Here is a 26,338-nt window from a genome sequence, read left to right as displayed (position 1 = left end):
CACATACCTTCATCGTCGGACATGTCCAGGAACTCATTCATGGTCTCTGGGACATTGATTTTGTGTTTTTCTGATGCACTCTGTAAATGTGGAAAAAAAGATGGACAACTGAACCATTTAGTTTTGCCAAAATAACATATTCTTTTCTCAAACATATTTTATTTTTCTGGATAAATCCCTGAAACTTTAAACCTGTTCCAGAAGGAAAATATGAGTTACAATGACGTAGTACACTTTTAAAAATAATATAATATACCACATGATCATTTGAGTTCCCTATTGATATGTGAACATGTTATATCACCTGAAAATGTATATATTTTGGAGACAACTGTAGTCAGTCAATGACAAGTTCAGCATTACATTCCAACTAAAGTGTGACCTTCACGTATGTTTCCTAATATGGACATTAAACTGAATCTTAGCCGTGGCCTCTGTCACAGTAAGAAGTAATAATACCGTTTGTTTGAAGGCCATTTTACTCCACATAACTGACCAGGCTGCAGATTTAGGTTCAACAGAGACATAAAACAACAGCAGAGGCCTCTGCACAGTGAGTAATAGATCAATCCCACAAAGGTGTGGGGAATCAACCTTGATCTTTAAGTTACTTCACTGTGCATAGACTAATACACTTTGCTGCTGATTGTGCAGGATCCTCAGTGACCTCTTTGTCCGTCTCTTCACTCACCCCCCCCCCCACTCTCACTCCTGTCACCTTTCTCTCCCACTATCTCCCTCCCTCTCTTCCTCCCAGACACGTGTGTGGGTCAGATCGCTGTTGACCTGAGCTATTTGAGGAGAAACCTTAAGCTCCAATCTAAGCCCTCTTTCTCTCTTAATCAGGACAACTTCCCACATGTGACATGGCGTGACTTACTGACTTACTTGCTGGCTTAATTGCAGGTTTCATTCGATCACTGCATTCACAGTTTGTTGGCAGCTCAGTTCACTACAGCTGCTCAATAAGGAGCACTAAACCAATAGTGGTTATAAATGTTTTAGTCCAACAGGGACAAATACTCCAGATCATTTTCTAAAGCATATTGGAAGGTTTTAGCAAATAGAAAACCTCTCAATGCAACAAACATCCAGAATTGTACTATTTATCACACATTGTCCAAGTTTTTTTTTTTTTTTTTTTGCCGTCTAACTCCTGATTGCAATGCTTTTTGGTGGTTGCTGAGATTGATTTTCTAATGATAGTTTCAAGTTGATTTTAATACAGTTTAGAAATTAATACAAATCCGTTGCTGTCGGAAAAGTATAGGAAATCAATTAAAAAACTACTTTAATATGTTTGAATGAGTAAATGTATGCAAAGTCTGAGATTCGTTAATGTAATGAAAGCATAACTGAGGATGCTGAATCCTCACTTTTAAGATGTTTTTATTCGGTCTCGCTTTGCCTGGGTTCTAAAAAACCTCAAGAACAACTTTTCAAGGTTGCTAATTAACCTCAATGTCACATGCAGTCATTGTATTAGGCTGGCTCTTGTATTCAACCCATTTCCAAGTTATAGAAAAATATTCATCAGACTTAAATTAGCTCGAACTTCATTGGTGATGTGATTAGAGCTTGTGTGCATTTAATTATATGAGATGCTGAGAGACAAGTGCCTCACCATGGTGGTCAGGTTTTCATCCGTCACGGGCCTCAGAGTGTCCACCACAGAGATGTATCCAAGACGACGGGCGATTGATAGTGCAGTGTTCCCATTCTGACCAGGGAGAGAGCAACAGGAAGGTATTCACAGGGAGGCGCACAGAAAACAACAAAAGAGCATTCAGTATTTCATCACGCTTCAGCTCTGGTGGAGTGTGTGTGTGTGTGTGTGTGTCTGTGTGTTTGTGCACTGACCACGGTGAGCTCGTTGGCCGTGGCCCCGCGCTGAAGCAGCAGGTTGATGATGTGGGTGTGGCCCTGCTGAGCCGCTTGGTGTAGAGGAGTGTACCCGTTCTAGACAGAGACACACAAACACAGTCATATTAAATTAAATCTGAATGTGACAGAAGATCTACACAAAAAAAACAGTAACATAAGACCGGGCGTGTGAGTGTGTGTAGGTGGGCGAACATGTGTTTCTCTACCTTGGTTTTGCCGTTGGCTCTGGCGTGGTTCTGCAGCAGGAAGTTTGCCATCTTTGCGTTGCCATAGTGACAGGCCACGTGCAGCGGAGTGTAACCCATCTGCACGAGGAAGAGACACAGACACGAAAGGGCGAGGAGATGAAAAGGGGAGGAAAATACAGCTACGCACGCTGACTTGGCGGCCTCATCTTGTTAAGTCACAGTTTCTGAAAGAACTATTTATATAACAGTGCATTTTTCAAAAGAATCTTGAATAACTGTGCAAGAAAAAAACCTGTATTTTTAGCATGCCATCTTTGATTATAAATATAACTTCAAAACTGCATCATATTCCACGTCCTCGTTGAATTGTGAGTACAGTGCATAATGCTAATGGATTAGATCAGTGAGTGAATAACCTATTTGCTGTAAACAAGTGTCCTGTCAGCACAAATACACACACACACACACACACACACTCTACATAACCTTGTGTAAGTCCAACCTTCAACTGCAGCAGGTTTGTCTCAGTGAACATGAGCAGCCTGTTATGGGGCCTGTGTGTGTGTGTGTGTGTGTGTGTGTGTGTGTGTAAGTGAATGTAACTGACAGAGTGTGACTGAATATAAGTGCATGTACGGGCTCATGTGCATGTGTGTTTGTGCTGCAGTGTGTGCCCCCATAACGACATGAACACCTTCCTCTCAGGTATCAATCCTTTATTTATCTATCACCCGAGATGATTGCGGACCAAGTGTGTGTGTGTGAGTGTGTGTGTGTCTGTGTGCGTGAGTATTTTTCTGATGCCATGACTAGACTAAAACTACAGAGGAAAATCCACTTCAAATAGAGAGAAAAACACGAAGGCAATCATAGAGTCAATGATGTGTGTGAATGTAAAGTTATGCATCAAACCCCAACTGTAAAAAGCGATTTGAAGACCCTTATCTGTGTGTGTATTTACAGTGTGTGTGTGTGTGTGTGTGTGTGTGTGTGTGTGTGTGTGTGTGTGTGTATACAAGCTGAGAAACCTTTACCTTCGTTTGTGGGTTGACATCAGCCCCGTGGTTGAGAAGGACTTCTGCCACATTAACCTTGTCCTCCTGCGCTGCCAAGTGGAGTGGTGTAAGTCCACTCTGTGGATGAGGATAGAAACACGTGTGAATACACAAAATAAATGTGTTATGGTGGAAGCACATAAGACTGAAACATGCCATCTCTCTCAGTAAACAAGATGCTGGAAACCAGTGGTCGACAGTGTCTTTAACTATATTCGAAAAATGGTGATTAAGGTGATAACCGCAAGGGTTAGTATCTAGGATCATTGTCGAGTAGCTGGTTACATATTGTAGCTCCGTCACTGATTTTACCTTATTGCACATGTTGACGTTAGCGTTCTTGGTCAGCAGCAGGGACACCAGGTCCACGCTGCCCTCCTGAGCTGCTAGGTGAATGGGGCTGATGCCTTGTCGCGTCACTGCGTTGGTGTCGGCGCCGTACTCCAGCAGCGTGGTCCCAATGTCCATTTGGTTCTTTTTGGCAGCGATGTGGAGCGGCGTGTAGCCATTCTGAGGCAGGTCAAAGAGATGCAGGGGTTAGGAGGCTGGACTGAGCTCTTCTTCTACTTTCATGGATTATTTTATCTATTATATTGTACTAAGAACTGGCTTGTTATGCTCAGTGTTGCTTAAAACAGGGATGAGTTCCATAAGCGGTTTCCTCTATAATGTATTTCATTCCATTCTGAATCAAAATGTAATTCAGTTCATACATTATAGACTGAAGTATAGACAAAGGTTTAGGAAAGACCACTATGGTAAGTCATTTTCATTACATACAAAACATTTGAAATAATCAGCACAGATAACCAACAGATCTTTTCTCCACCGGGGGAAGCAAAAACAATGAGCTTCTACCAAAAAAAGGTTCAGTAGTAGAGGAAGTTCAACATTACTGCAACCACAGAAGTAATAAAGTGGCATCAATCTCAACATATGCATTTAGTCATGACACCAAATCTAAAGATTTGAACACAACGGTCTCAGCTGTCGATTGATTGAAATAAATTGTGAGTGATTTTTGCTTAAACAGAGTAAAAGGCCGAGGTGAGTGAAGATGAAGGGAAGAGTCACATATATTTCTAAGGTCATCACTGTCAGCTGAACTCACACGTTACTTCCAAACTGTCCTCATTTCTTGGACTGTTTACAGCGAGACTTATTGCACGAGTCAATTTCACTATGTCAGATCATTCTGTCTTTAGAACAGAGATGCGACGCATGCACCACGCTTCTGCTACAAGTCTGTGATCATGCACTCCTCGCATCTGAGTGTGTAGACGCTTCTAGACAATTCCTAGTGAACAAAGGATTGATCCCTTTCCAAAAGCCCTCAAATTAGACCAAGCACACCAACTTTAGCACAAAGCCGAATTAAACACAATTCATAGAGGGAGAAACTAATGACTAAGAGTGTGGGAGGGACGAAGGAATAAAAAGAGACAGATACAGAGAGAGAGAGAGAGAGAGAGAGAGAGAGAGAGAGAGAGAGAGAGAGAGAGAGAGAGAGAGAGCTAGCAGGAGACGGTGACAAAAAGAGAAGACAGAAAGCAAGGATAAACTAGCTTAACAAGCTTTTGTCTCCTCTTGCAGTTGACAATCCAGCCAAAAATCAGGCACTTCCTGCCATATTTTGGTTGGCAGTTCGGCCATTCTGCTCATACTTTAGACAGACTGCCAAAGCCTAGCAGGAGACACGGCACAACTTGACCATATGTCACCGACCATGTGTGTTTGTGTCTGTCACACAGTTCAGCAAGAGCAGTAACTTTTTTCTTTTTTTCTCCATTCATTGGCAACACCCAATATTTACAGCTCTGGAACCGACTTCACAAAAGGGTGGTTTGAAGTTGAGAGAGACTATGGATTCATTTACGACATGTATAACACATCACCAGTCCGTTCACGTGTGCTCTCCAGTTATTGTTTTATGAGAAACATGAAAATAAAGCATCCAGTAAACCACCGAGCCCAATATGGTGACAGAGTGTGTTAAATTCTGGCTAGTTGAGTGATTTCAAAGACTTTGCTGAGCTCAGATCAAAAGCTGCACATTCACTCACAACGTCAAAGACTCGACCGGACGGAATGGGAGAAGATGGGTGAGCATTAGATCTTCATACATTACATACAGAACATTGTTAATGGTCTGAGATGGAGCTGAGGGCACAAGCCAGATGAATTCATTGTTGTGTTGATGTGTGTTTTGTGTGGATACCTTGGCGGCAGCGTGTGGGGAAGCTCCCTGATCCAGCAGCAGCAGTGCCACTCTCTGATTATCGTAGTGAGCGGCGACATGCAGTGGAGTTAGCCCACTCTAAAACACACACACACACCCAACACCAGGTTAGAAGTTCACTGAACACACACAAGCACAAACACACCGATAAGAAAAAGGAAAGCATCAAACCAACAGAATGTAAAGGCATGAAGGGAGATGGACATCACACTGATGAAAGATAGTTAGTGCAGCAGACAGTTTAGAGGAAAAGCTTCATGCTGTAATCTGGAAGCAGCAGCTAGCTGGCTTATGAAATGTATGTCCAAAATTGTCACCTTTGCTCCAATTGTTTTTCCAAAAATGGTTTATCTAGCTTAAGGATCATTTCCTCAACACATAAAGGAACACTTAAAAGAGTAGTCCACTGATGTAGCATTGCACTCCTTTAACACTGTCGGACTAACGGTGGGCCAAAAAAACTATCAAAGCTGACGCAGCAAAACCAGAGATATTATCTTATTTATTCAAGTCATTCTTCTTGGTGAAAATGTGGCGCCTACATTACCCACAATGCAACTCAACAGCTGGTAGTTCAGTTAGAGATTTAAGTTTGTTATGCTAGTAGAGGCCAATGTAGCCACGAGCCACCATCTTCAAGCAGAGATGAAGAGCGGGACCCAACCAACGCTTGAGGCAATTTATCAGACTGTGAACAGCTCCTTCAAGAGTCACAAAGGTAGTATTAGAGTGCTAGCAACAGCAGTAGCAGTATGTTGTTGTTATTGTTTTAGTTGAAATGACATGTTTTAGATCACTGAAATACAATGCATGTGTATGTGCACTCTGTTATTATAAGTATTGCATCCACACAGAAATCAACTTCTATCTCAGGACGCTTACTGAATCACTGAAACGTCCCACATATAAACTTACTGTAAACGGTTGTTTCAACTGTCCCGGAGACGTGTGAGACTTTTGAGTCAAAATGTGAGGAAACCAAAGAAGTAATTGTCTTTCTACTCATCTCTAAAGAAAATGACTGTAACTGTAACTGCAATAAAAACCTAATTTTGGTTTTGTGTTTGGACTCAGTATTACAATGGGGCTGATTTTAGCCCGACACCACCAGGCATTGTGGAAGCCTCATTATCATACCTGACTGCCATTATGTTAAACGCTCTCAGATGGTGGCACAGACACACACACACACAACTAGCCCAGACTATAGGCAGTGCCAGTAGGCCTATGCTAAGTAAATGCGTCAATATGTGTGAGTGCATGTGTATACAAATGCCTTTCTGCAAGGGTGCATGTTGAGGTGGAATGAGTGCATCATCCAGGGAATAAAAGCAAATCTACCCAGAAGGTTTTTGCAACAGGACAAGCATCTGTTGGCTGTGTTGTCCTGAGATCAGTCCTAAACCTGCCGCTCCTCCACACAACCTCCCCCCACCACCAACACCGTGTCTCACTGCAGCTCCAACAGGGTTCTGCTTATTCTCTTAGAGACAGGTTGGAAGAGGGCAGGCGACCGAAAGACGTGCGGGATGATAAATAGTCACGTTGTCTGAATGACTTCCTGATTTTTCTTGATTTGTTGGCCAGAAAAGTTGACTGTTTAATCCCCTTCAGGATAACTCAACAGCTGCGTATGTATACTTTATTCTTGATGTTTTGTTCTCTGTTACATGAGGTTATCTTCTCCATACAGCTTCTAATAATCTGAATGGATGTTTTCCCCGGGCTTCTCTTTTATGTTTACAGGATTTTTTTTAAGGATGATTTGAAAACGATGGCTCTGATCGTGACACACCTCGTCGTTGCTTGGTTGTCACGATGATATAGAAATTTAGAGTTTGTACTGTTGCCTTCATTTTTCTCTGCTCTGCCTAATAAATAGAGTCTTTTCTCTGCCAGGTTTTCCAGCAGAAACACATCTATAAACATCCTTAAAAGTTGTTGTCAAGATAAAGATTGAGCCCCTGAAGCATGTCGTGCACTAGGCCTCTCCTCTCTTTAAAGACATCTCACCTTTCCAGCAGCATCAGGCGGAGCTCTCTTCTGTAGGAGGAGACTGGCCACCTCCATCTTGCCGTACTTTGCTGCCACATGCAGGGGACTGAACCCTTTCTGTTGAACACAGAATGAAATACATCAACAAAATGAAAGACATGTGGAAAGACGGAGAGGATGGAGAGGAGGAGTAGAGACGGGTATTAAACCAGGAAGTGAATATTTACTTTGTTTTGGGTCAGCCTTTGCTGGCCTGGGTCAAGCTCTTCTTCATAACAACATAGTTTCTCACATAGTTGTAAATAGCTCATCTGGATGGTTAAGTTCAGTGTCCACTTTGACTTACAAACGTAGGACATAACAGTTTTGTACCCGAAACGTTTCTGCCGAAATGAACTCACTGCAACAAATAATTAGTTTGTTCTCAAACTGATAGAATGTAGCGTTTAACGACCAATTAAAAACGCACCCTTTCATCCTAAAAGGAATATGTATTTTAGCTACAATGTTTTTGCATGATTTAACAATAAGGTATTTGATACCCTGAGAAACTAAGGCAAAGGCCCCTATCTCCTTGTGTATTCCAGATCTATAAATGTCTGTTGAATAATGTGATCATGTTAATCCTGGCTTCCTTCCTGTGTGTGCGTGAAGATATTTTAAGACATTAGGTCATATTTTCCTGAGGAATGTGACTCCCACAGATTCCCATTCCACGCTCTGAAACACATGACCTCATTTGTGTGATTGGTTAATATTCAGCTCATACGGTAAAGGGTCATTTTTAGAAAAGACTAGTTTTAAATGTTTTCAAATGCGGGCACTTTAACGGTACATTTGTTTCATAAACATCACAAATGGGTCAATGCATGGTTTCCATCCCACAAGACCACTGCTCCAAGATTCGTGTGACATCGTTTTGACGAACAGCTGATACAAGTGAAGTCCCAAAAGATGTGTGTGTGTGTGTGTGTGAGTGTGTGTGTGTGTGTGTTAGAGAACGCTGGCACCATGGGGTTTAACGTTCATTAATCTGTTCCACTGACGGAGGTCACCTTCAAAGACAGCCCACAGCAACATACAATCACACTCATGCACAAACCAATTCCATGAAGTCTACTCTAAATCTCTTTTTGACCTTGATCCGTGCAATTAGTCACGTGTGAAACCAGCACCACCAAAAAATGACATCATCCGTCCATGTTGGGCTGCACCTATATGCACTTAAGCACTTAAGTGCTGTCTTACATTAGTGGGTCAACACTAATACTGCCACTGACCTGAATGTGAGCACTAAAAATTCATGCGACTCCTCTATGTGACAGAACGTAACATGTTTGAGCCTTGCACTTACGCTGGTTATTGGTCTCTATGAACGCTTTTGATGTGACAGAATATTTCAGCTGCAACAAACTCTGACTGATGAACATAACAAGACAAGCACCATGGAGACTATTGGAAACTGGTGCCCACTAGTGGAGCGACACGGCACTGAAATAATGAAGCTGATCTGTTCTGTGATGCTTGGTTCTTCAGATGTGTGCGTTTGTGTTTGAGTGTGTGTGTCGAAGCAAATCGGGACATCCAACATCCAAATCCACGACGTTATCCATCGGACCCACCTTAGTCGAGGAGGAGAGCGAGGCTCCGTTCTCCAGCAGCATCACAGCGACGTCTTGGTGTCCTTCGCGGGCAGCCAGGTGAAGGGGGGTGTAGCCTGAGGTGGTGGCGGCGTTGGCAGAGGCGCCGCACTGCAGCAACTGTTGGACAATGTCGACCTTCCCCAGCCGACTGGAGATGTGCAACGCTGTCTGGTCGTCCTGCGGAGAAGGAGAAAGTGACGTTTGGCCCAGTATTTTATCCTTGTTTTTGTTTCATTTTTCTCCCCGACACAGTGATTGATAACGAGGCTCGGTGTTCTCACCTTGGACTTGGTCTCCACCTTGGCTCCGTTCTTGAGCAGGTATCGGACCACGTCTGCCTGACCTGCCCTGGCTGCCATGTGGAGAGATGTCTCTCCTCGCTGGAAGAAACACGGAAAACGGTTTTCAGCTGGAGCTTTTCACATGCGATGATGTGGGACTTAACAGAAACATGTACTTTTGACATGTAACAGTCCATTATAAATTCATCCACTCACTACGTTGGTCGTGTTCGGTGAGGCTCCGTGGTTTGTCAGTGCATGGACAATGTTCTCATGGCCCATGAAGGCTGCCACATGGATGGGCGTTAGGCCAGACTGTAGACAAAACAAGTCCGAACCAAGACAAGATCTATTAAAGCAAGTCCCAATGTATGAAATAGTGCAGCTCAGAATAGTTAAAAGTCAGCGCAGTTTGAAGAAACCACCTCTGGTGCCAAGTGTGAACAGGTAGAGTCAAGCAGAAAACAGTGCTCAGTACCTCAGTGACAGCCTGGATAGAGGCTCCATGTTTAAGCAGCAGCTCCATCACTTTCACTCTGTTCTTCTTGCAGGCGATGTGAAGCGGAGTGAAACCGTTCTGCACACAGAAAGACAGAAAAAAGGCTCGGTGTGAAGCTCACACTCACACAAGGGATGATCTCTCCACAGTCACAAGATATCTATGACTGACTGCTTTTATTTGCTAGAAAATAAATGGGTGGTAAAGAGAATGTTAGTTGCAAACCACAAAGGTAGTTTCAATAGACTTTTTTAGACAGAAAATCATCAAATATAGTCACATTTCTATCAGTATTATCATTTTATTATATACACTGCTGCTATTATATATTATTATTATTATGTATTCTATAACTGCTGTTATTATTATCATTCTATAGAATTGACGCCATATAAATACGTTTACTTGAATCCACACAAAACTAGTGTCTTTTTGCAAACTATAATATCAATATTTGTCTTGTATCTGCCCTTCAAATATTATCATTATGATCATATCTGTTTGACCCTTTATTATTCACTTTGATATTCTTTGTATGTATTATGTATATATATGTTTTTTTATAACCTTTATTTTCTTTTGTTCTATGTGCTGCAGCTGTCTTGTCGGGACACTACTGCAAAGAGCCTCTCATTGAGATTCTTCTTCTGGTTAAATAAAGTTATATATTATATGTTTATTCACTGGATGCTTTTGTCCGACATGTCCATGTCACTTTTCACACTCGGACCCATTCCCCCCCTGCATCCCTTAATCCCTACCAGAGCCTTGGCGTTCGGGTTGGCCTTCTTGTCCACGATGAGCTTGGCCACCTTGTAGTGACCACAGTGGGCGGCAACGTGCAGCGCCGTCAGGTAGTCGTTGGTGACGTCGTCCACCGGCACGTCGTGGTGGAGCAGTAGCTGGACGCAGTTGAGGTGGTCCCCCTGAGTGGCCATGTGGAGCGGTGATAGCCCGTTCTATAGTGGGGGGGGGGGGGGTAGGTAAAGACAGAGAGGAGGGGGAGAGAAAGAGAGAGGCAGACAGAGAAAGAGACAAACAGAGAGACAGCGACAAACACACACGCAGACGGACACATAGACAAAATGGACAGACAAGACACAGTAAGTTAGGACGTGGCCAAGCGCTGCACAGACAGACTGTGAAGGAAGTTGTTGAGAAGGTTACAGGAGCATTGTTATAACGAGGCCATTACAACAATGTCTATTTTGTTACACTGGTCGTCCTGCGCGGTCAAACTGTGGGGCTACGCAGCGGAGACAGGCTGTTCTGGAGAGGTCGCACAGACGTTATGGAGACAATGCGACAACACTACAGCAACAACAACAGACCTGCTATCTGATTGGTTAGATGTCAAATAGCTCTGTGTGCTGAGGAAAGCTAGTCTATACAAACATCTGTATTACCTAGTTATTAGCGATGTGTACCCTGCTTCAAGTGAAGTGTGATCTATTCTGTTTTATAGCAGTCAGAGAAAAACAAACATGTGACATGAATTTGTTCCCTTTCCTATTCTGAGCTAAGCAGCGCCTCCTAAATTGATTGTCCCAGTAGCTACCTTGGTCTTGGAGAGGAAAGGAGCTCCTCGGTCTAGTAGGATCTCTACCACTTGCTCGTGCCCGCTCCTCGCCCCGCAGTGAAGAGGTGTCAGGCCATCCTGGGAGAGAAGAAAGACAGCTAAAGTGTTAATAAATCACAGAAGAGTAAAAAAAAATCAGCCTCATGGGCTTCTGAATGTCTGTGAGCTTTCTGAGGAGAATTGGTCTCACCTTGGTCTTTGCATCAATTTTGGACCCTCTGTCCAGCAACAACTTGACCATGTTGCTGTTGCCCCTTTTTGAAGCCACATGAAGCGGTGTGATGTCATTCTAAACAATAAAGAGGAGACAGATCAAATTATATGTAATGGTTTATTATCTGCACAAAACCATGCACTGGCATTTAAAAGTCTACAATTAAATTGAATTCATTCATTAGATATATAACATGTAATCTTTTATTTTAAGTTGTAATATAAACCCTACGCTCTGCTTATTAAGGGTACATAGGCTTTTATTATAAAGCCAACAGCTGTAAAACGGCTTGATTGTTTAATTTATCTCCACTGCTGTAGAATGACTCTTTAGACCTGAACCTGTAATCAGTGTCAAAAAGCAGCACAAACACAAACACTCCTTCACACACTAGCTCGTATAATTACGGGCCACTGTTGACTCTGCTTAGCTAATGTCTAATAATGTGGAAACAAACACATTTGTAATGGCACCCTTACTTGCATTACAATGTAAATAGCACAGTAAATAAAAAGCATTTCTTTAAGCAAGAGTGAAGCCTACAATGATGCGCTTATTATGAACACAGTGTGTAACTTTGAGAATGCACACACAGCGAGGTGCAGACCGATGTGTCAAAATCAAAACACTTTGCACACCCTGTCATTTTTTATCCACTAAAAATCTGTCTGACGGTTATATACACTCTATTAATCAATCCTGTGACTCGTAGATCACCAGAGACAGTAAGTATACAAAACAGCTTTACCATCATCTCCAAAGCAGCAAATTCTGTATCCAATTTTTCAACAACACATCATACTCTAATCCCTTCCATGTCTTTATATTCATGAATATCTTGAACTAATTTTAAAGTCAATCTCAGCTGGATTTGCAATCCTTTAACAAAATCTCCAGAATCCAAATTGTATCCAGAATAATCCACCTTATCATTTAACCCTCTCGGACAACATAAGATACCAAAAAAGCTGCCCTCTGAAGGAGCTCAATAATAAACTAAACCACTGCTCCACATCTGCACAGGATCGCTGTGTTCCGCGTAATCTCCACCTTCACTCCTGTTTACCTTTTATGCTGGTAGTACCCCTCCCAAACAGCAGAGGGCAGAATAAACTCACCCGAGCCATGAAGTCCACGGCAGCTCCTCTGTTCAGCAGAAGCGTGGCCACGTTAATGTTGCCATAGTGAGCCGCGATGTGGAGGGGGGTGAAACCGCTCTGAGGATCGGAGAAAGGCGAACAACACACACGTGCAAACAGACAGGCACACACATTACGTTACAAACATATGAAACCACCACACCATGTGCTGTACAGACCTGGAGCTTTACAGCAGCCTACACAGGCCTACTGTTGACGTACAGAGGAGGACACACACTGCTATACACTGTTACACTAACACCTGACTTTCCCCACAGTGGCAGAGAAAGTCGTTTAATCGAAGCATCAAACATGGAGCCAATGGTATACTGACAACGAGAGGGGTTTAGATTCAGTATACCATATGGGCTTCTATGTGCTTTCATGCTCACACTGGGAAAAGTCAAGTAAAACTATATAGGCTTATGTGTTAAATACTAATCTAGATCATCTCGTTTACAACATCCTGATACTTTTAGAGTGTAAAAGATTGTCCTGCAGATGAACCTAACCGTTCGTTACCATCTTATATGAAGGTAATTTCCCCGGTAAAACCCCTGGCTTAGTGGGCAACAGCTGTGAAAGCAGCAGAAGGACACTGGAAACATTCTGTCCAATAAGTAAATGAATCTCACACATTAAGCTATCTAATCATTGGCATCCCAATTTCAAATAACCAGTAATCCCGAGGAGAGCAGGTGTCTCAGACATGTGTATCCACTCTGCTGATATCTGGTGTTTTAGAAACCCTAACGAAAAACACTACCACTTTAAATAATCTCAAAATATATTCTTACACTCAAAAAAAAAATCCTATTAAAAAAGTAAGTTAACCAAAAAATTTAAATTAACCACAAAAATCCATCTTTTTATAGTCAGTCAGTGACTTTTTTCCATCTTCCATCAGAGTACTATGTAAACATTTTCACCACGATGCAGGAGCCTCAGATCACAAAGCCATTTTCTGGATGAATCACATCAGATAACTTTCCAGTCTGCCAAAGCGAGACACAATGCCAACCAAAACAGGCGCACACAGAGGGTGGCCACCTGACTTTGGTGTGACGAAGGGGGCCTTGTTACCACACGAGCAGTGTCGAGGTAGCTTGTTGCTTTGGTCCCATGCAAAATGCTTTAGATGCAAGGGTTGGGGATTAGATTAGACGATCTAAAATCAATAGAGCGTAGTAAACTAATTAGACTGACTGTCTGTTGCTAGAAGGCTGGGTTCCTTTACGGCTTAATGGGGGTTTGGGTTGACATGCAGGTTATGTACAAACCGCTGCTTTTCAATGAATGATAACCACTTTTCATGCTAACACTGGTTATCATGTTAATCGGTTTCATGGAAGGACTGTGTCAGGACACATTAGGACAATATTTTGTCAACAGTCACAAATAATTTGGGAAAAAAAACAGCCGAAGCTTTGGACACCATGAAACCATTAGAATCAGCTTGATACCCAAGCCTCCAGCCTCAGGACTTACTGAATCAGTATTAGTAAAACATGCGCTTTTACTCTGACTTTCTCAAGGACTAGAGGTATTCACTACATGAATGAATAGATGGAGAGGGAGATGAGACTGAGGGTAGGGGGAAACGACAAAGGGCTGCAGAAACACGACTGCATCAAGTCAGGGGGACTGAAGTGTTTGTTTGGTTTTTCAGAGTTTTTCATGAGCTGCAATGGAGAGACTACGTAATGTACAGAGTAGAGGTGTACCTCTGTTGTTCTATTCACCATCATCTACAGAGTCAGCCAAGAGAGGAGAGAATGGGCAGTTAGTGAGCAAAAGAACAGAAAAGGTCCTCCACTGACGTGAAGTGGAGGAGCACAGAGAGGGGAGAAGGAGATCAGTACAAAAATATTTATGGCAAAAAAGTACTGTTGTTATCTACGATTTTAGATTTGATAAAGACATTCTCAAACCAGAATCCTTCTCCAGCACGATCATAAAGTACATTCACAAATTCCTGTTTCTGTCATCTGAAACGTCTTATATACACTGACTGTTATTCTGATCAATAATGTGATTTAATAAATACAAACAAAGAAATGTACTTCTGCATCTCTCCCCTTTCTGCCAAAAAGATATTCAAAAGCAAATTTAACCAAGAACGAAGTAGAGAAAAAGGCAGCAAGGAAAAAAAAAAAAAACTGTCTTTGTAAACCAAAGATTTAAACAACAATCAAATAATCAGAGAGAGAAAAAAAAAAAGAAAAAAAGAAACAATCAACTGAAGCTCCACCACCTGGCTGCATCAGCGCCGTCACTCACCTTGGACTCAACATCTGCGTTGTGGTCGTTCTGCAGGAGCAGGGCCGCGGCCTTGGTGTCATCCTTGCGGGCAGCGATGTGCAGGGCAGGTAGGCGTACCTTGCCCTTTGTATCGTTCTCCAGCAGCAAGGAGACCACCTGGTCATGGCCCTGCTGGAGGGCCACCGCCAGAGGAGTGAAGCCATCCTGCGTGTGAGGAGAGAGAGAGAGGAGTCACTGGGGCTGGAGGGGCGCCGTGATGCATTACCGGTGACGGCGCTGATATGAGATGGTTAGTGTGACTGGATGGACGGACTGAATTATCATTTTGCTGCAGGCAGAGAGGACAGCAAAGCAAGACCCCTGAGTCCTATGGACATTTAAAAGGTTATTAATGGTCCAATGAACTCCAGCACGTTTCCTTTTGTTTTAGAAGATCTTATTTATTGTGTACAAATGGTACTTTAGTCTGACAACTATATAGAACTTGATTTTCGTTATGCAAAAATGTCAAGAAAAAGCTAAAGTGATGGGAAACATGAGCGCAACAGTACAATGTTTCCTAATTCTCCATCAAATCAAACTGCAAACATTTTGTATTTGTGTGATAATTGTATTCAGAATCAATCCAGAGATTACTTTATGATTGTACCTGGAGGTTACATTTTCTATATTTATGTTGCCACAATCAAATATCTTCTCTCTGAGGAAAAGGGAATCATCTGGAAACTCAAGATAGAAAGTTTAACCTTTAGACAGTCTGATCTTCCTGGAACATGTAGGATAGTACATCATAACATAATAGCCCATTTGTCAAACAGATGTGGAGATTACTGTACACTTTCTGTGTATTCTCGAGCCTTCACACCATATAGGACACTGATGTAAGTTACATAATGAGATGATGGGGTGGAAATGGCTCACATCTATCTCCTACACACATTACTCTCATGATGCATAATTCAGCTGGAGGCTCCCTGCCTCAGCAGTGCATTTCTACATACTTCAATGTGTGTGTGTGTGTGCGCAGTAAGTATTTGTGTAGGTGTGCCTGAATATATATATATATATCATGTTCACGTCTGCAGATTGGTGTGTGTGCACATGTGCAAACATATTCTATGTGCATACACGTCCTGAAGGGCATCCCGTGTTCAACCGTGTCGCCCGTAGATGTAAGCTAGTGGACTGTAGATGGGCTTGGGTATTCCATTAGCCCCATCAGCTATTTGCCTCTGCATGTGCTTGTGTGTGTGTGTGTGTGTATACGTGTGGGGACTGGTAAGTATGTGTGTGTACGAGTTCCACAGGCTGAGCAACGTAAATCAGAGCAGTAACAGCAGCAGCAGCCGTGGAGGAGAGGCAGCGAGCGGAGCGGACCTCATCTGTGACCCGCTCAAGGTCACTCTGCCTCCACCACCATACACTACCAATCAATGACGCTCTGCCTAGTCCCTCATGAGGAGATGAGGAGGGAGGGAGGGAGGGGAAGAGGAGAAGGAGCAGGCAGAGGAGGATAGTGGAAAGACAGTGAGGTAGACAGAGTGGGAATGTGAGACAGAAAGGACACAGAGACAAAGGAAGAGTGGAAACAGACGGAGACAAGGGCAGATGCAGAGTGATTGGGGTCGGGATCATAAAAGGAGGAAGGGGAGGAAAGAGAGGAGAGGAGATGAAGGTGGTTAGTACAACAGATGTAAAGACCACACGTGACCGAGGCAGAGAAAATGCATGGAGACTTACTGTAATGGTATAGAGAGGTGGACACAGGGCTGGCACACGTACACACACAATAACAAACACACACACACACAAGCGCGCGGACAGTACCTCAGTGGCCATACTCTGGCTAGCGCTGTGCTCCAGAAGGAACCGTACCACCTCCAGGTGATTCTCCTGGGCGGCCATGTACAGAGGAGTGAAGCCATTCTGGACACAACATAGACCAAAACACACATGACAATTTACATACAGGCTTAGATCATACTTTGCTGCCATTCAAAGAGATAAATGTGTCCTTTCTGGTTGATCTTTTCCTTGTTACATTACACTGAAAGCAACGCAAAATGTCCCAATAAGCTTTAGATGAGGACACTTGTACTATCAAATGATATAAATGTAATAAATAATCTTGAGAGTGATACAAACCCAGACACAAAACAAAATGTTCAGGTAAAGTCTGAACGATTTTTACGTTACTGTTACATCTCTATTGGGTTTGATCAGAGCAGGGAGAAAGAAGGTGCTTGTGATCTTTCTTCTCACCTTGATCTGATAGTTTAATTTAAAATGCAAGGACATCAGTTTTCTGGAGAGGCAGAGGCCTAGTTGGCGTGATGCCAGATTGTGTCAGTGAAGCTCTTTCCACTGAGTGATTCCCCTCAGTGTCATTGACTTCACTCTGCCATATCACACAAACAAATGTGTGAATTGTAATTACACTTAAGTTGTTTCAGGTCCTAAATGTAGACCAACGGGACCTCACTGTCATTTTGACATTGTTGCGTGTGTACGTGTGTGTGTGTGTGTGTTGAGTGTGGCCCACCTGTGATTGTGCGTTGACATTGGCTCCATTTGTGACTAGCTCTTTGACCACTTCCGTTTGGCCAGCCAGCGAAGCTATGTGCAGAGCAGTGTTTCCTTTCTGCATAGCATGGAACAGCCAAAAGAATGTGTGTTAAGCTCTGCCCCACCTGTCCAATCATATTGCTTGTGTGTGTGTGTGTGTGTGTGTCTGTATATATCCACGTCAGTCTTCATGTGCACCAGTGAATCCCCCCCCCACGCCAACCACACTTTTGTACTGCTGTCATTCCAGCTCTGGCATCCCCCTACCTGCTCTGCCAACAATGTGTCACTTCCGATGCTCTGCGTCCCACACATAAACGAGCTCCCCTTGAGCCTCGGCCATAAATAACACTACAGGAGGCGTTCTATGAACCGCTACGGGTCCTTGTGAAGGCAGATTCGACCCCCAGCCTTTCTCCTGGCCGCGTGATACTGGGCTCTGTTATTCGACAAGTGCTGTTACACAATAGTGATCAGCTGTCACATGTACTGTATACTGTAGCAAGGAAATCAGATAGTTGGGCAAATTAATAAAGAGACTGAGAGGCTGGTTGGTATATAATGTAGCCGAAGACAAGTGTTACTATATTATGTTTGAGCTCACTGACTATGTTTTATTATAGATTCTTGATCTAGATTTGTTCCCACAGCATCTTTACTGTAGTGTATATGCTTCGGAAAATGGTAATTATCTGAGCCTTTGATTATAGAATGTAAATGCCTCTACACGTTGGACACAATGTCATCATCTTAAGTGTAAAACAATGCAATATAATGCAATAACTATGCAATATGCAGAATACTACTTTTGCGAAGCTTACATGCTTCAGCTTTTGTTGAGAACGGCATATTGATTTAACTTTCAACGCCCTCTTCTCAATATCTGCCCTTGAATTTCAAAATCTGCTCATAGCAACTAAAGCATTGTTAAAGTTTGTATTCCTATGTTCTTCAGTAAAAGAGGACTCCACTGATTTAGAATTGCACATTTGAGAATTGTCTTTTGTATTTAACGCATTCTTGTTCCTTTTCAAAACATGCTGCCTACATTACCCACAATGCAACTTGATCACAGACAGTTTGATCAGAGATTCAGGTTTGTTATGCTAGTAGCGGCTAATGTAGCCTTGAGCCGTTAGCCTTAAGCAGAGATGAGGAGCGGGCTACAGAGATCACTTCTTTCTAACTCACACACCCCCAATTTCTCTCATTTTGTCTCATTTTCAGACTTGTAGTATTCAGCAAACTAGAGCCCAAGAAATTGTAAATAAAGTTAAGTCAGCGTCTCTCTGACAGTCTCAACATTGTAAGCTTCTCAAGAATAGCATTTGTTATTGAGCTGCCAAGGGGCTAATGAACCGAGGACACGGCCTTTTGTTTTACTCTCCCACAACAAGAGCAGCACAACATAAGAGGGGCGGATATACAATTCACTTTAGCTTTAAACACCCACAGAGCCTAAATGCTAAAATACTTTGTGTTCCTAAATCTAGGTATCCTAGACAGCACTGCCTTCCTAATTGTCTCCATCGGCCGTATAAAATAGAAACTGATATATAGGCGTTGGGGTGCAGGCGGTGGATTCCCAAGATCTCAAACTAATCCCTCAGCATCCTCAGGGTCACAACAGAGAGAGGCTTTAATTGGGGAGATTTTCTCCTTGATCTTGAATATTTCATTGTGTCCTCTGTTTAAGTCAGCACTAGGCACGTGGCCTGTGGCAGAGACGCTGAACCAGACGACTAAATGGGAGTGAACGCCTTCTGGGCTCAAATCTGAATAATGTTTTGAGTGACTCTCTATCTCAACTCCTTTTGGCATTGGAGTAAAGATGTTTCAAAGGTAGAGACCCTCTCCTGATGAATAATACTGTATTACAGTACATAAAATATAACACTTCTGCTGTTCTTTATTACATATATTTAATACATTCCACTGTGGAAATTATTCTGAACTCCCGATGCTTCATTCTGACATACTGTATATCTTATTTTTACTTTTTGTTGCAGCATTCCCACAGGGATCATTAAATATTGATCCAAAATTAAACTCTAAACGAAGGCTGCACACTTATGCTGCAATCCATTGTCAACCTACGAATTAGAAAAGTGCAAGTCGGAATTCCAAGGGGCACTGCTCACATTGAATTACCCTTTTTCATTATATTTTACTTTATGTAGTGTTTTATGGGGCGTTTGTGCCGTGAAATGTGCGCCGTAACAACGTTGTAATTGCCAATTCTATTTAGTTGATTTGTGCTTCTTTGCCAGCATGCAGTAGTAGTTTAATCCTCCTCTCTATTACAACAGGGTTCCTGTGCTTGAAATGTCTTAAATTAGATTTACAGAAGTATTTCTCCACAAGATTCTCTATTTTTTAATATAAAGATGGTTACTTTATACACTTCTTCTCTCTGTTGTGGTAATTAATGTAGGTCCTCTGCAGATGCTGAGACACTGGGACGCATTTAGATTGAAAGTGGGTAATACCTACTCGGAATTATTGACTTCCGACTTGCAATGGATTGCAGTATCACAGTAGTAGCACTGTAGCAAAGTGCAGCCATGTTTTGCTCTGGATCCAAATATAGCCCTCCGTAACATCAGCTGAGCTGCGATAGGTGATGGTGTGGGCCTTACCTTTGTGGCTGAATCCACATCTGCTTCCAGCTTCAGCAGCTCGGCAACAACCTCGACATGCCCCTCCTTAGAGGCTAGGTGGAGAGCGTTCAGACCATTCTGAGAAAGGAACACATTTAGTGCAGCCTGTGTAGCTCTTGCACAAGGATATACTATGAGATAACGTTAAAAAGGATCAAAAATGTCATCTAGAGGGTGATACTGCTTGTTCAGTTGAGCCCTTGAGCCCTCAATTCAAAAATGTGGCTGATGCAGCGGTATGGTGATAGCATGTTTATGTGTGCAGAAAATAATAACTTAAGATTGTTCAATACCCCAAAGAGGACAGACACTCGCAAGAACATTTCAGTTTCTTATTAATAAGTGTCTGAGAAAACTTACCTGATTGCAAATGTTAATCTCAACCCCGGACTTGAGGTAGTCGAGGACCTTTTCTAGGTTTCCTGCCCGGGCGGCTCGCAGGTAACTGGCATTGCTGTCAGACTGGAGAGGAGAAAGCGAAGAGACAGAGAAAAAGAGAGAGGATGTGAGTACGTAAAGTCAGACTTCAGCCATGGACGTAGCGGCATTAAACTGTTAATTATTAGGCATACAAGAGAACAAAAGCACATACTAATGCCAGAAATGTACTGTACCAGGTAGAACTCTGTCATAATTTCTCAGAAATCCACAAAACATCTCAACAGGGGAAAAAACAGAGCCAATATCCATACACACAGCAGGTCCATTGTCCCGTTAAAACCAATGTAGTAAAGTCCACTGGTGCCTCAAATTAAGACCACGCTAAAACATCTCAAAAAGTAAATCCATGAAAAAGCGAACAGAGCGACAGCACATCCTCCCAACATTTCACGTCATCCAGCGTCATCCATCAGATCCCACCGAGCTGTTATTTCAGCTCTGTTGAAACCAAATGTCTCCGATTCCCAAAGGTAGCAAGTTCAACAACCGGGTGGTCCCTAGTGCGGCCACAGAGACCTCCTCTCTTTCACAGAGATCTCTCTCTGAATCCACCAGTAAAGTAGTATGTGTAAGTCGCTGTGCTACCAGAAGCAGAGCATTCTCTATTCTGCTTGACTGTCCTTTATTTCACTACAGAAATAGGGCTTTGCACACCAACAAAAAATGATGAGGCAAGCATGTTTTTGCCCCTATAACAAATGTGGTGTGTGTGTGTGTATGTGTGAGAGAGAGAGAAGGAGAAAGGGAGGGGGGAGGATAAGAGTTGACAAGGAGATGTCGAAAGCTAAAAGGAGAGAAGAAGACGAGAGCGAGGTAGTGTTTCTCTTCTGTATTCATGTTAGCTCCTGGGACATTTGGTTTGACATTAAGTGACACACAGCAAACTCTGCACATTTTGTCTTCCTTCTTCTTCTTCTTCTTCTTGCAAAGAGCATTTTGTAAAACTCAGCACTTGAGCTGCTGAGAGAACGAGGGAGAGAAGCTGTGATACGCTGCTCCATAATAGAGGCTCAAAAACCAAATTCCCCTGAATTATCAAAAGCCCCAGACCTGCTAAATTTAGCCTTGCGTCCGGTGACACTTAGGATAAACTCAGCAGGGACGAGCGGTACGAGCGGTTATCCAACATTGTACTCTCTCCCTCCGCCGGGATTTTCCAGAAATAACTCTGACGAACATAGAGGGATCTGACCCAAAGCCAAAGTGTGAGTGAACAAGACGTCCAGCATCAGATTGTTCCACCGATAAGCCGTAAACAACTGTGAGAGGAAAATATTTGTGTCTATGTGTGCTCATGCACGAACAAAATAATGGCAGATGAAGCAGCGGTACCTGGAAGTCATTTCCTGATTACAAGAAACCATTAAGCTAAAGCTCATATCAGACCACATCACCAAATGTCTTCTGCCTTTATCCAAACCGCCAACCCCCCCCCCCGAGAGAACTGTTTGACCGCACTGAACCACTTAAGATCTTTCTGTTCTGTTCTTCTGGCCTGAACCATCATGATCACTAGATTGTGTTGTGTTTCTGTTATCCTGGATGTCAACCACAAGAAAAGACCGAAACAGCAAACTACTCGTCATCTAAATATGATTTAATTCTACCTCATAATTCAACAGAAGTAACAAAGACCTCTATACTCCACTACGAGTCATGGACACCAAGAATCAGCGTCCTTCATGATGACCTGTTAAAAATGCTTTGGCTGCCCTCCAGCCTAAACCCAGCCACCTCAACACTCCCACTGAAGTAATCTCCTTGCACTTATGCCACGATAATTCTACGAGATGTCTACATACTTATGATGTTGACATAAGTGATTGGTTACCAATGGTGCACTGCAGGAATGAAAACGTCTTTGTGAAGAGAAAACATGCTAGAAAGTTGGGAATATAAACTGAGGATCATGGTGGTCATTTCTTTAAAATAAACTTCATACACTCTCTCTCTTTAAACGTTTACATTTTAAAACTTCTTTTTTTCTTCTCCTCCTTCTTGCCGTTCTTCTCCATCGTCTTCTTCTGGTGTTTAACACAAAATATTTCCAAGGGCAGATTTGTAAGGAAGTTTCAAAAGACGATAAATAAAGACAGAAACAGCTCTGTTTCTGTCAGAATATGCTGTATATATATTTTTAGATGTTGCTTTTTTTAAAGAACTTCTTCATAAAATAAAAATCTCTTTAAACAAGACCAAACATATGATTGCTATATTTAATCTCACATGTATTTTCATGGTATTTATAAGACGTACAAGACATTTTATATTTTATGTTTATCTATTATTATTATTATTATTATTATTATTATTATTATTTTAGTTATTTGTTTCTTTAGTATTATTTTCTTGTATTTATCTTATTGTATTTTTAATCTTTTAGTAGATCACTCCAGTTAACATTTGTTGTTTATAAAAGTGAACTAAAGGAAGGCCACACATAAACACTCAGGTATAGGGGTAAAAAAAACACTCAGGCTTGTTTTTAATTCTGTTCTTTAAACCAATCACAATCGTCTTGGGCGGGGCTAAGCACAGGATGCAGCGAAGGTGCTCCTGCAAAATATATATCACAGATAACGGAAGGGGAGGAGAATGCTAGACTTATACCCAAAGTCTACATCTGGAGAGTCAGACTAGTTTATGCCCAACTCTAAAGCATTCAAGTCAGAGTCTCTCCACACATTGCCATATCTGTGCAGCATGTGTGTGTGCATGCCTGTACACACCTCAACAGTAGTCCTGTTTCTTAGATAACTGCCGTGTGTGATTAACACAATCAAACATGAAATGTAATACTGTAGTCTTGTTCTCTTCTTTCAATCGTTCAATGCAGATATTTTATAGAAGGCCATAGACTGAGACCAGACTTGAAACATACACTCTCACTTTAGAAATAGATACAATACATCTGTAAAAATATGGACGTCTAAAAGCATTTATAACTGTACATGTTTTTTCATAGGTTACCATTTTGCAATAGTCTTTCAAATAGCACTCAGTTCTCTTTGCTTCTCCTTCTGCATCTGCCCAAGCTTAAGTGCCAACAGATTAAGTAGTCTTCATCCAGAAGTCACTATTCATTGCTCTCGTCAGTTTATCCCTTAATGCCCGCAGTGAAAACCAGGGACCGACATGTCCAACCCTCCATCCATATCCCAGCTATGTCCAAAATGAGGGATCTTGAAGTCTTTGTGAATGAAGCATTACGCGGGACGGGGCAAGAGATTAGTAAAAGAAATATCATTAAGCCTCCACAGATCAGAGGTTCAAAGAAAATGGGGCCATTAAAGACTAGGTTAAGCCTGAAGGAAAGCATTAATCTAATGTTAGATAGAAGAGAGAGGATGAGAGAGAGAGAGAGAGACAGACAGACAGACAGAGAGAGACAGAGAGAGAGAGAGAGAGACAGAGAGAGAGAGAGACAGAGAGAGACAGCGAGAGAGAGACAGAGAGACAGAGAGACAGAGAGAGAGAGAGAGAGAGACAGACAGACAGAGAGAGAGACACAGAGAGAGAGAGAGAGAGAGAGAGAGAGAGAGAGAGAGAGAGAGAGAGAGAGAGAGAGAGAGAGAGGAATCTGACTCACAAGTGATAACTAGAAAAGCTGAGAATTTAACATTCAACACATCAATTCCAGTCTTATAGTCAAAAATGCAGCTAATTTCCGTGTGAGTCGCTGTAAAAATGACAATTAATCATCTCAGTTCTAATTAAAAATGCCCTCTGGTCACTGACTGGTGTCTGCACATTCTCTTTAACAGGGAGAGGAAACACAACAGTGACGCCTTAGTATTAATATCGAGTTGAAAAGCCGTAATATGTAGGTTTGATGGGATTACTACACATCTATTCAGTATTAGGAGTCAGACTTTTCGATCAAAATCCTTAAAGCTGAATAACCCATTAAAGCGTAATCTGTAAAATCCTGTAATATAGCCCGACCTATATGTGTGAGGCAGATACCAACATCCATAACTGACCGTTTAAAATATCCCCTAAAGGATCCTCTGCATTTAAAAAACATTTTTTACGACGATGTTCACCATGTGGAATATTTGGGGATGAAAAGAAAATGTCATGTACTCTGGTGAACTATGTTATAATGACACTGTTCATAAGGACCTCTGGACTGCAATATCTTGTTACTTATTGTCCCACATAGTACTCTGATACTGATATATCTACGATAATATTGGCCAATATATTTGCCTGACCAATTCAATGATGAAACAATTCCACATTTCTTTTTTAACAGTCCGAGCACTGGAAACCATCTTCCACCATTGTAACACAAATTTTGGACCAAAAATATGCCGTTAAGATGCACGTTAACCACTTCAACCATATCAATGGTGGACAATTAATGAGAGATCTTTTTTTCTAGATTGGGGAAAGCCTCAAGTGTGTATGCACTCACTAAAGATAGAGTGCATGCAAAAAAAACAACAACACACTTAATTATTGAGTGCTGTTGATGAACGCTATTGTCCCACGATGGCTGACTTAGACAAAAGAAATGGAGGAGCTACTTGCAGCTACAAAACATTAGAATAAAAAGCATCAGTAAGTATCATGTGCTCTCTCTTTTTTGAAGGTTAACTGGCAGTTGCATTCCGAAGTCGCAGTTGGATGTCCAACGTAGCACATATGATATAATTTCCTTTTAGGATAAATTACTAAAATATATAGATTTCATGTAACTGCATAATACAGTACAACACATAGTAAAACAATAATAATACAAGTAGTATATAGTGTGACACAGTATCTGTCATGATCTCCTATAGAAGCTGGGCAGTCAGGGTTTTGGGTTGTTCACATCGTTCCTTCATTCTAGGAATAGAGATTTATGACATGTTGGAGCTGCAGAGCATTTGTATTTATTTCTGCTGAATCTGTACTATGCACTTCCTCTCCTCATGACATCAACACAATGATCGTCTGGATGAATGGAGGATATTTGGATGTATAAATACTGATATCCCCGGGCCGCCCAGACTGCGATGATGTCAGTTTGGCACTCGAGCGTGCAACAAAACACAAACTGAATACACGCATAAGAAGGAATGCATATCAACACAAATCAGTCTGCACACGCTTTAGAACAGTGTCCACTAAAAACAAATGCAAGAAAAAATATGTACACACAAACACAGACAACACGGTGAATGTTGATGTCACGGCTGCAGGCTGTGGGTAAACTGAGCGAGCTTAGAGGTGGGGAGACAGACGAGCAGCGGCTGTATTGTTTCACTATATCCCCTTCTCTCCTGACAACACAAAACAGCTTCACAGCTCTGCTAGCACAAAGCCAGGGGCATCCAGTGGCAGGCCACAACACCCACCAGTGCCAAAGGACCAACCTCCACATCTATTTCTCTGATCTCTAAACTGTCAAACTTCTCAAATCCCCTGTTCTGCCTAGTACCTCATCCTGATTTCTCTGTGTCTCTCAAGGCTAAATATGGAAATGCTATTGATGAATTAATGCCCCCATTTAACTGTCACCAGAAAATCATTAGTAAGGCTTTAGGAGGTATGGACGCAAAGCATGTTGTTGGCAACACAATGAATGGTAATCTATAACCGGAGATTTTAGAGCCTCCTCTGATTCCAAATGTACGAGATGTCCTATGTACAGTGCATCAACATCTGCCTCAAATGCTGTCACTCTAAAACATTCCTCTATTG

At 42.1% G+C, this 26,338-nt stretch overlaps 1 protein-coding gene across 2 annotated transcripts in view; it reads right to left on the bottom strand.

The window, feature by feature from the left end:
• Positions 1 to 26,338, bottom strand: part of LOC306703005 (ankyrin-3-like) — a gene marked incomplete at its 5' end in the record, with an annotated part of 117,523 nt that overhangs the window by 36,989 nt on the left and 54,196 nt on the right. Inside the window, 22 exons of one of the 2 annotated variants that reach the window (XM_079168803.1) lie at positions 8 to 80; positions 1,625 to 1,720; positions 1,861 to 1,959; positions 2,091 to 2,189; positions 3,107 to 3,205; positions 3,440 to 3,637; positions 5,346 to 5,444; positions 7,380 to 7,478; positions 8,984 to 9,181; positions 9,286 to 9,384; positions 9,502 to 9,600; positions 9,764 to 9,862; positions 10,546 to 10,743; positions 11,343 to 11,441; positions 11,554 to 11,652; positions 12,696 to 12,794; positions 14,441 to 14,464; positions 14,997 to 15,182; positions 16,806 to 16,904; positions 17,521 to 17,619; positions 20,183 to 20,281; positions 20,564 to 20,665. In XM_079168803.1, coding sequence (XP_079024929.1) covers positions 8 to 80; positions 1,625 to 1,720; positions 1,861 to 1,959; positions 2,091 to 2,189; positions 3,107 to 3,205; positions 3,440 to 3,637; positions 5,346 to 5,444; positions 7,380 to 7,478; positions 8,984 to 9,181; positions 9,286 to 9,384; positions 9,502 to 9,600; positions 9,764 to 9,862; positions 10,546 to 10,743; positions 11,343 to 11,441; positions 11,554 to 11,652; positions 12,696 to 12,794; positions 14,441 to 14,464; positions 14,997 to 15,182; positions 16,806 to 16,904; positions 17,521 to 17,619; positions 20,183 to 20,281; positions 20,564 to 20,665 — 2,461 coding nt within the window. The remainder of the gene's footprint in view (positions 1 to 7; positions 81 to 1,624; positions 1,721 to 1,860; positions 1,960 to 2,090; positions 2,190 to 3,106; positions 3,206 to 3,439; positions 3,638 to 5,345; positions 5,445 to 7,379; positions 7,479 to 8,983; positions 9,182 to 9,285; positions 9,385 to 9,501; positions 9,601 to 9,763; positions 9,863 to 10,545; positions 10,744 to 11,342; positions 11,442 to 11,553; positions 11,653 to 12,695; positions 12,795 to 14,440; positions 14,465 to 14,996; positions 15,183 to 16,805; positions 16,905 to 17,520; positions 17,620 to 20,182; positions 20,282 to 20,563; positions 20,666 to 26,338) is intronic. The other variant, XM_079168804.1, reaches the window with a different exon arrangement.

This window comes from Pholis gunnellus (assembly GCF_910591455.1).
Source record: "Pholis gunnellus genome assembly, chromosome: 11".
Taxonomy (NCBI): domain Eukaryota; kingdom Metazoa; phylum Chordata; class Actinopteri; order Perciformes; family Pholidae; genus Pholis; species Pholis gunnellus.
Note: the sequence above shows the minus strand (reverse complement) of the source record. Positions and strands in the feature narration are given on the sequence as shown.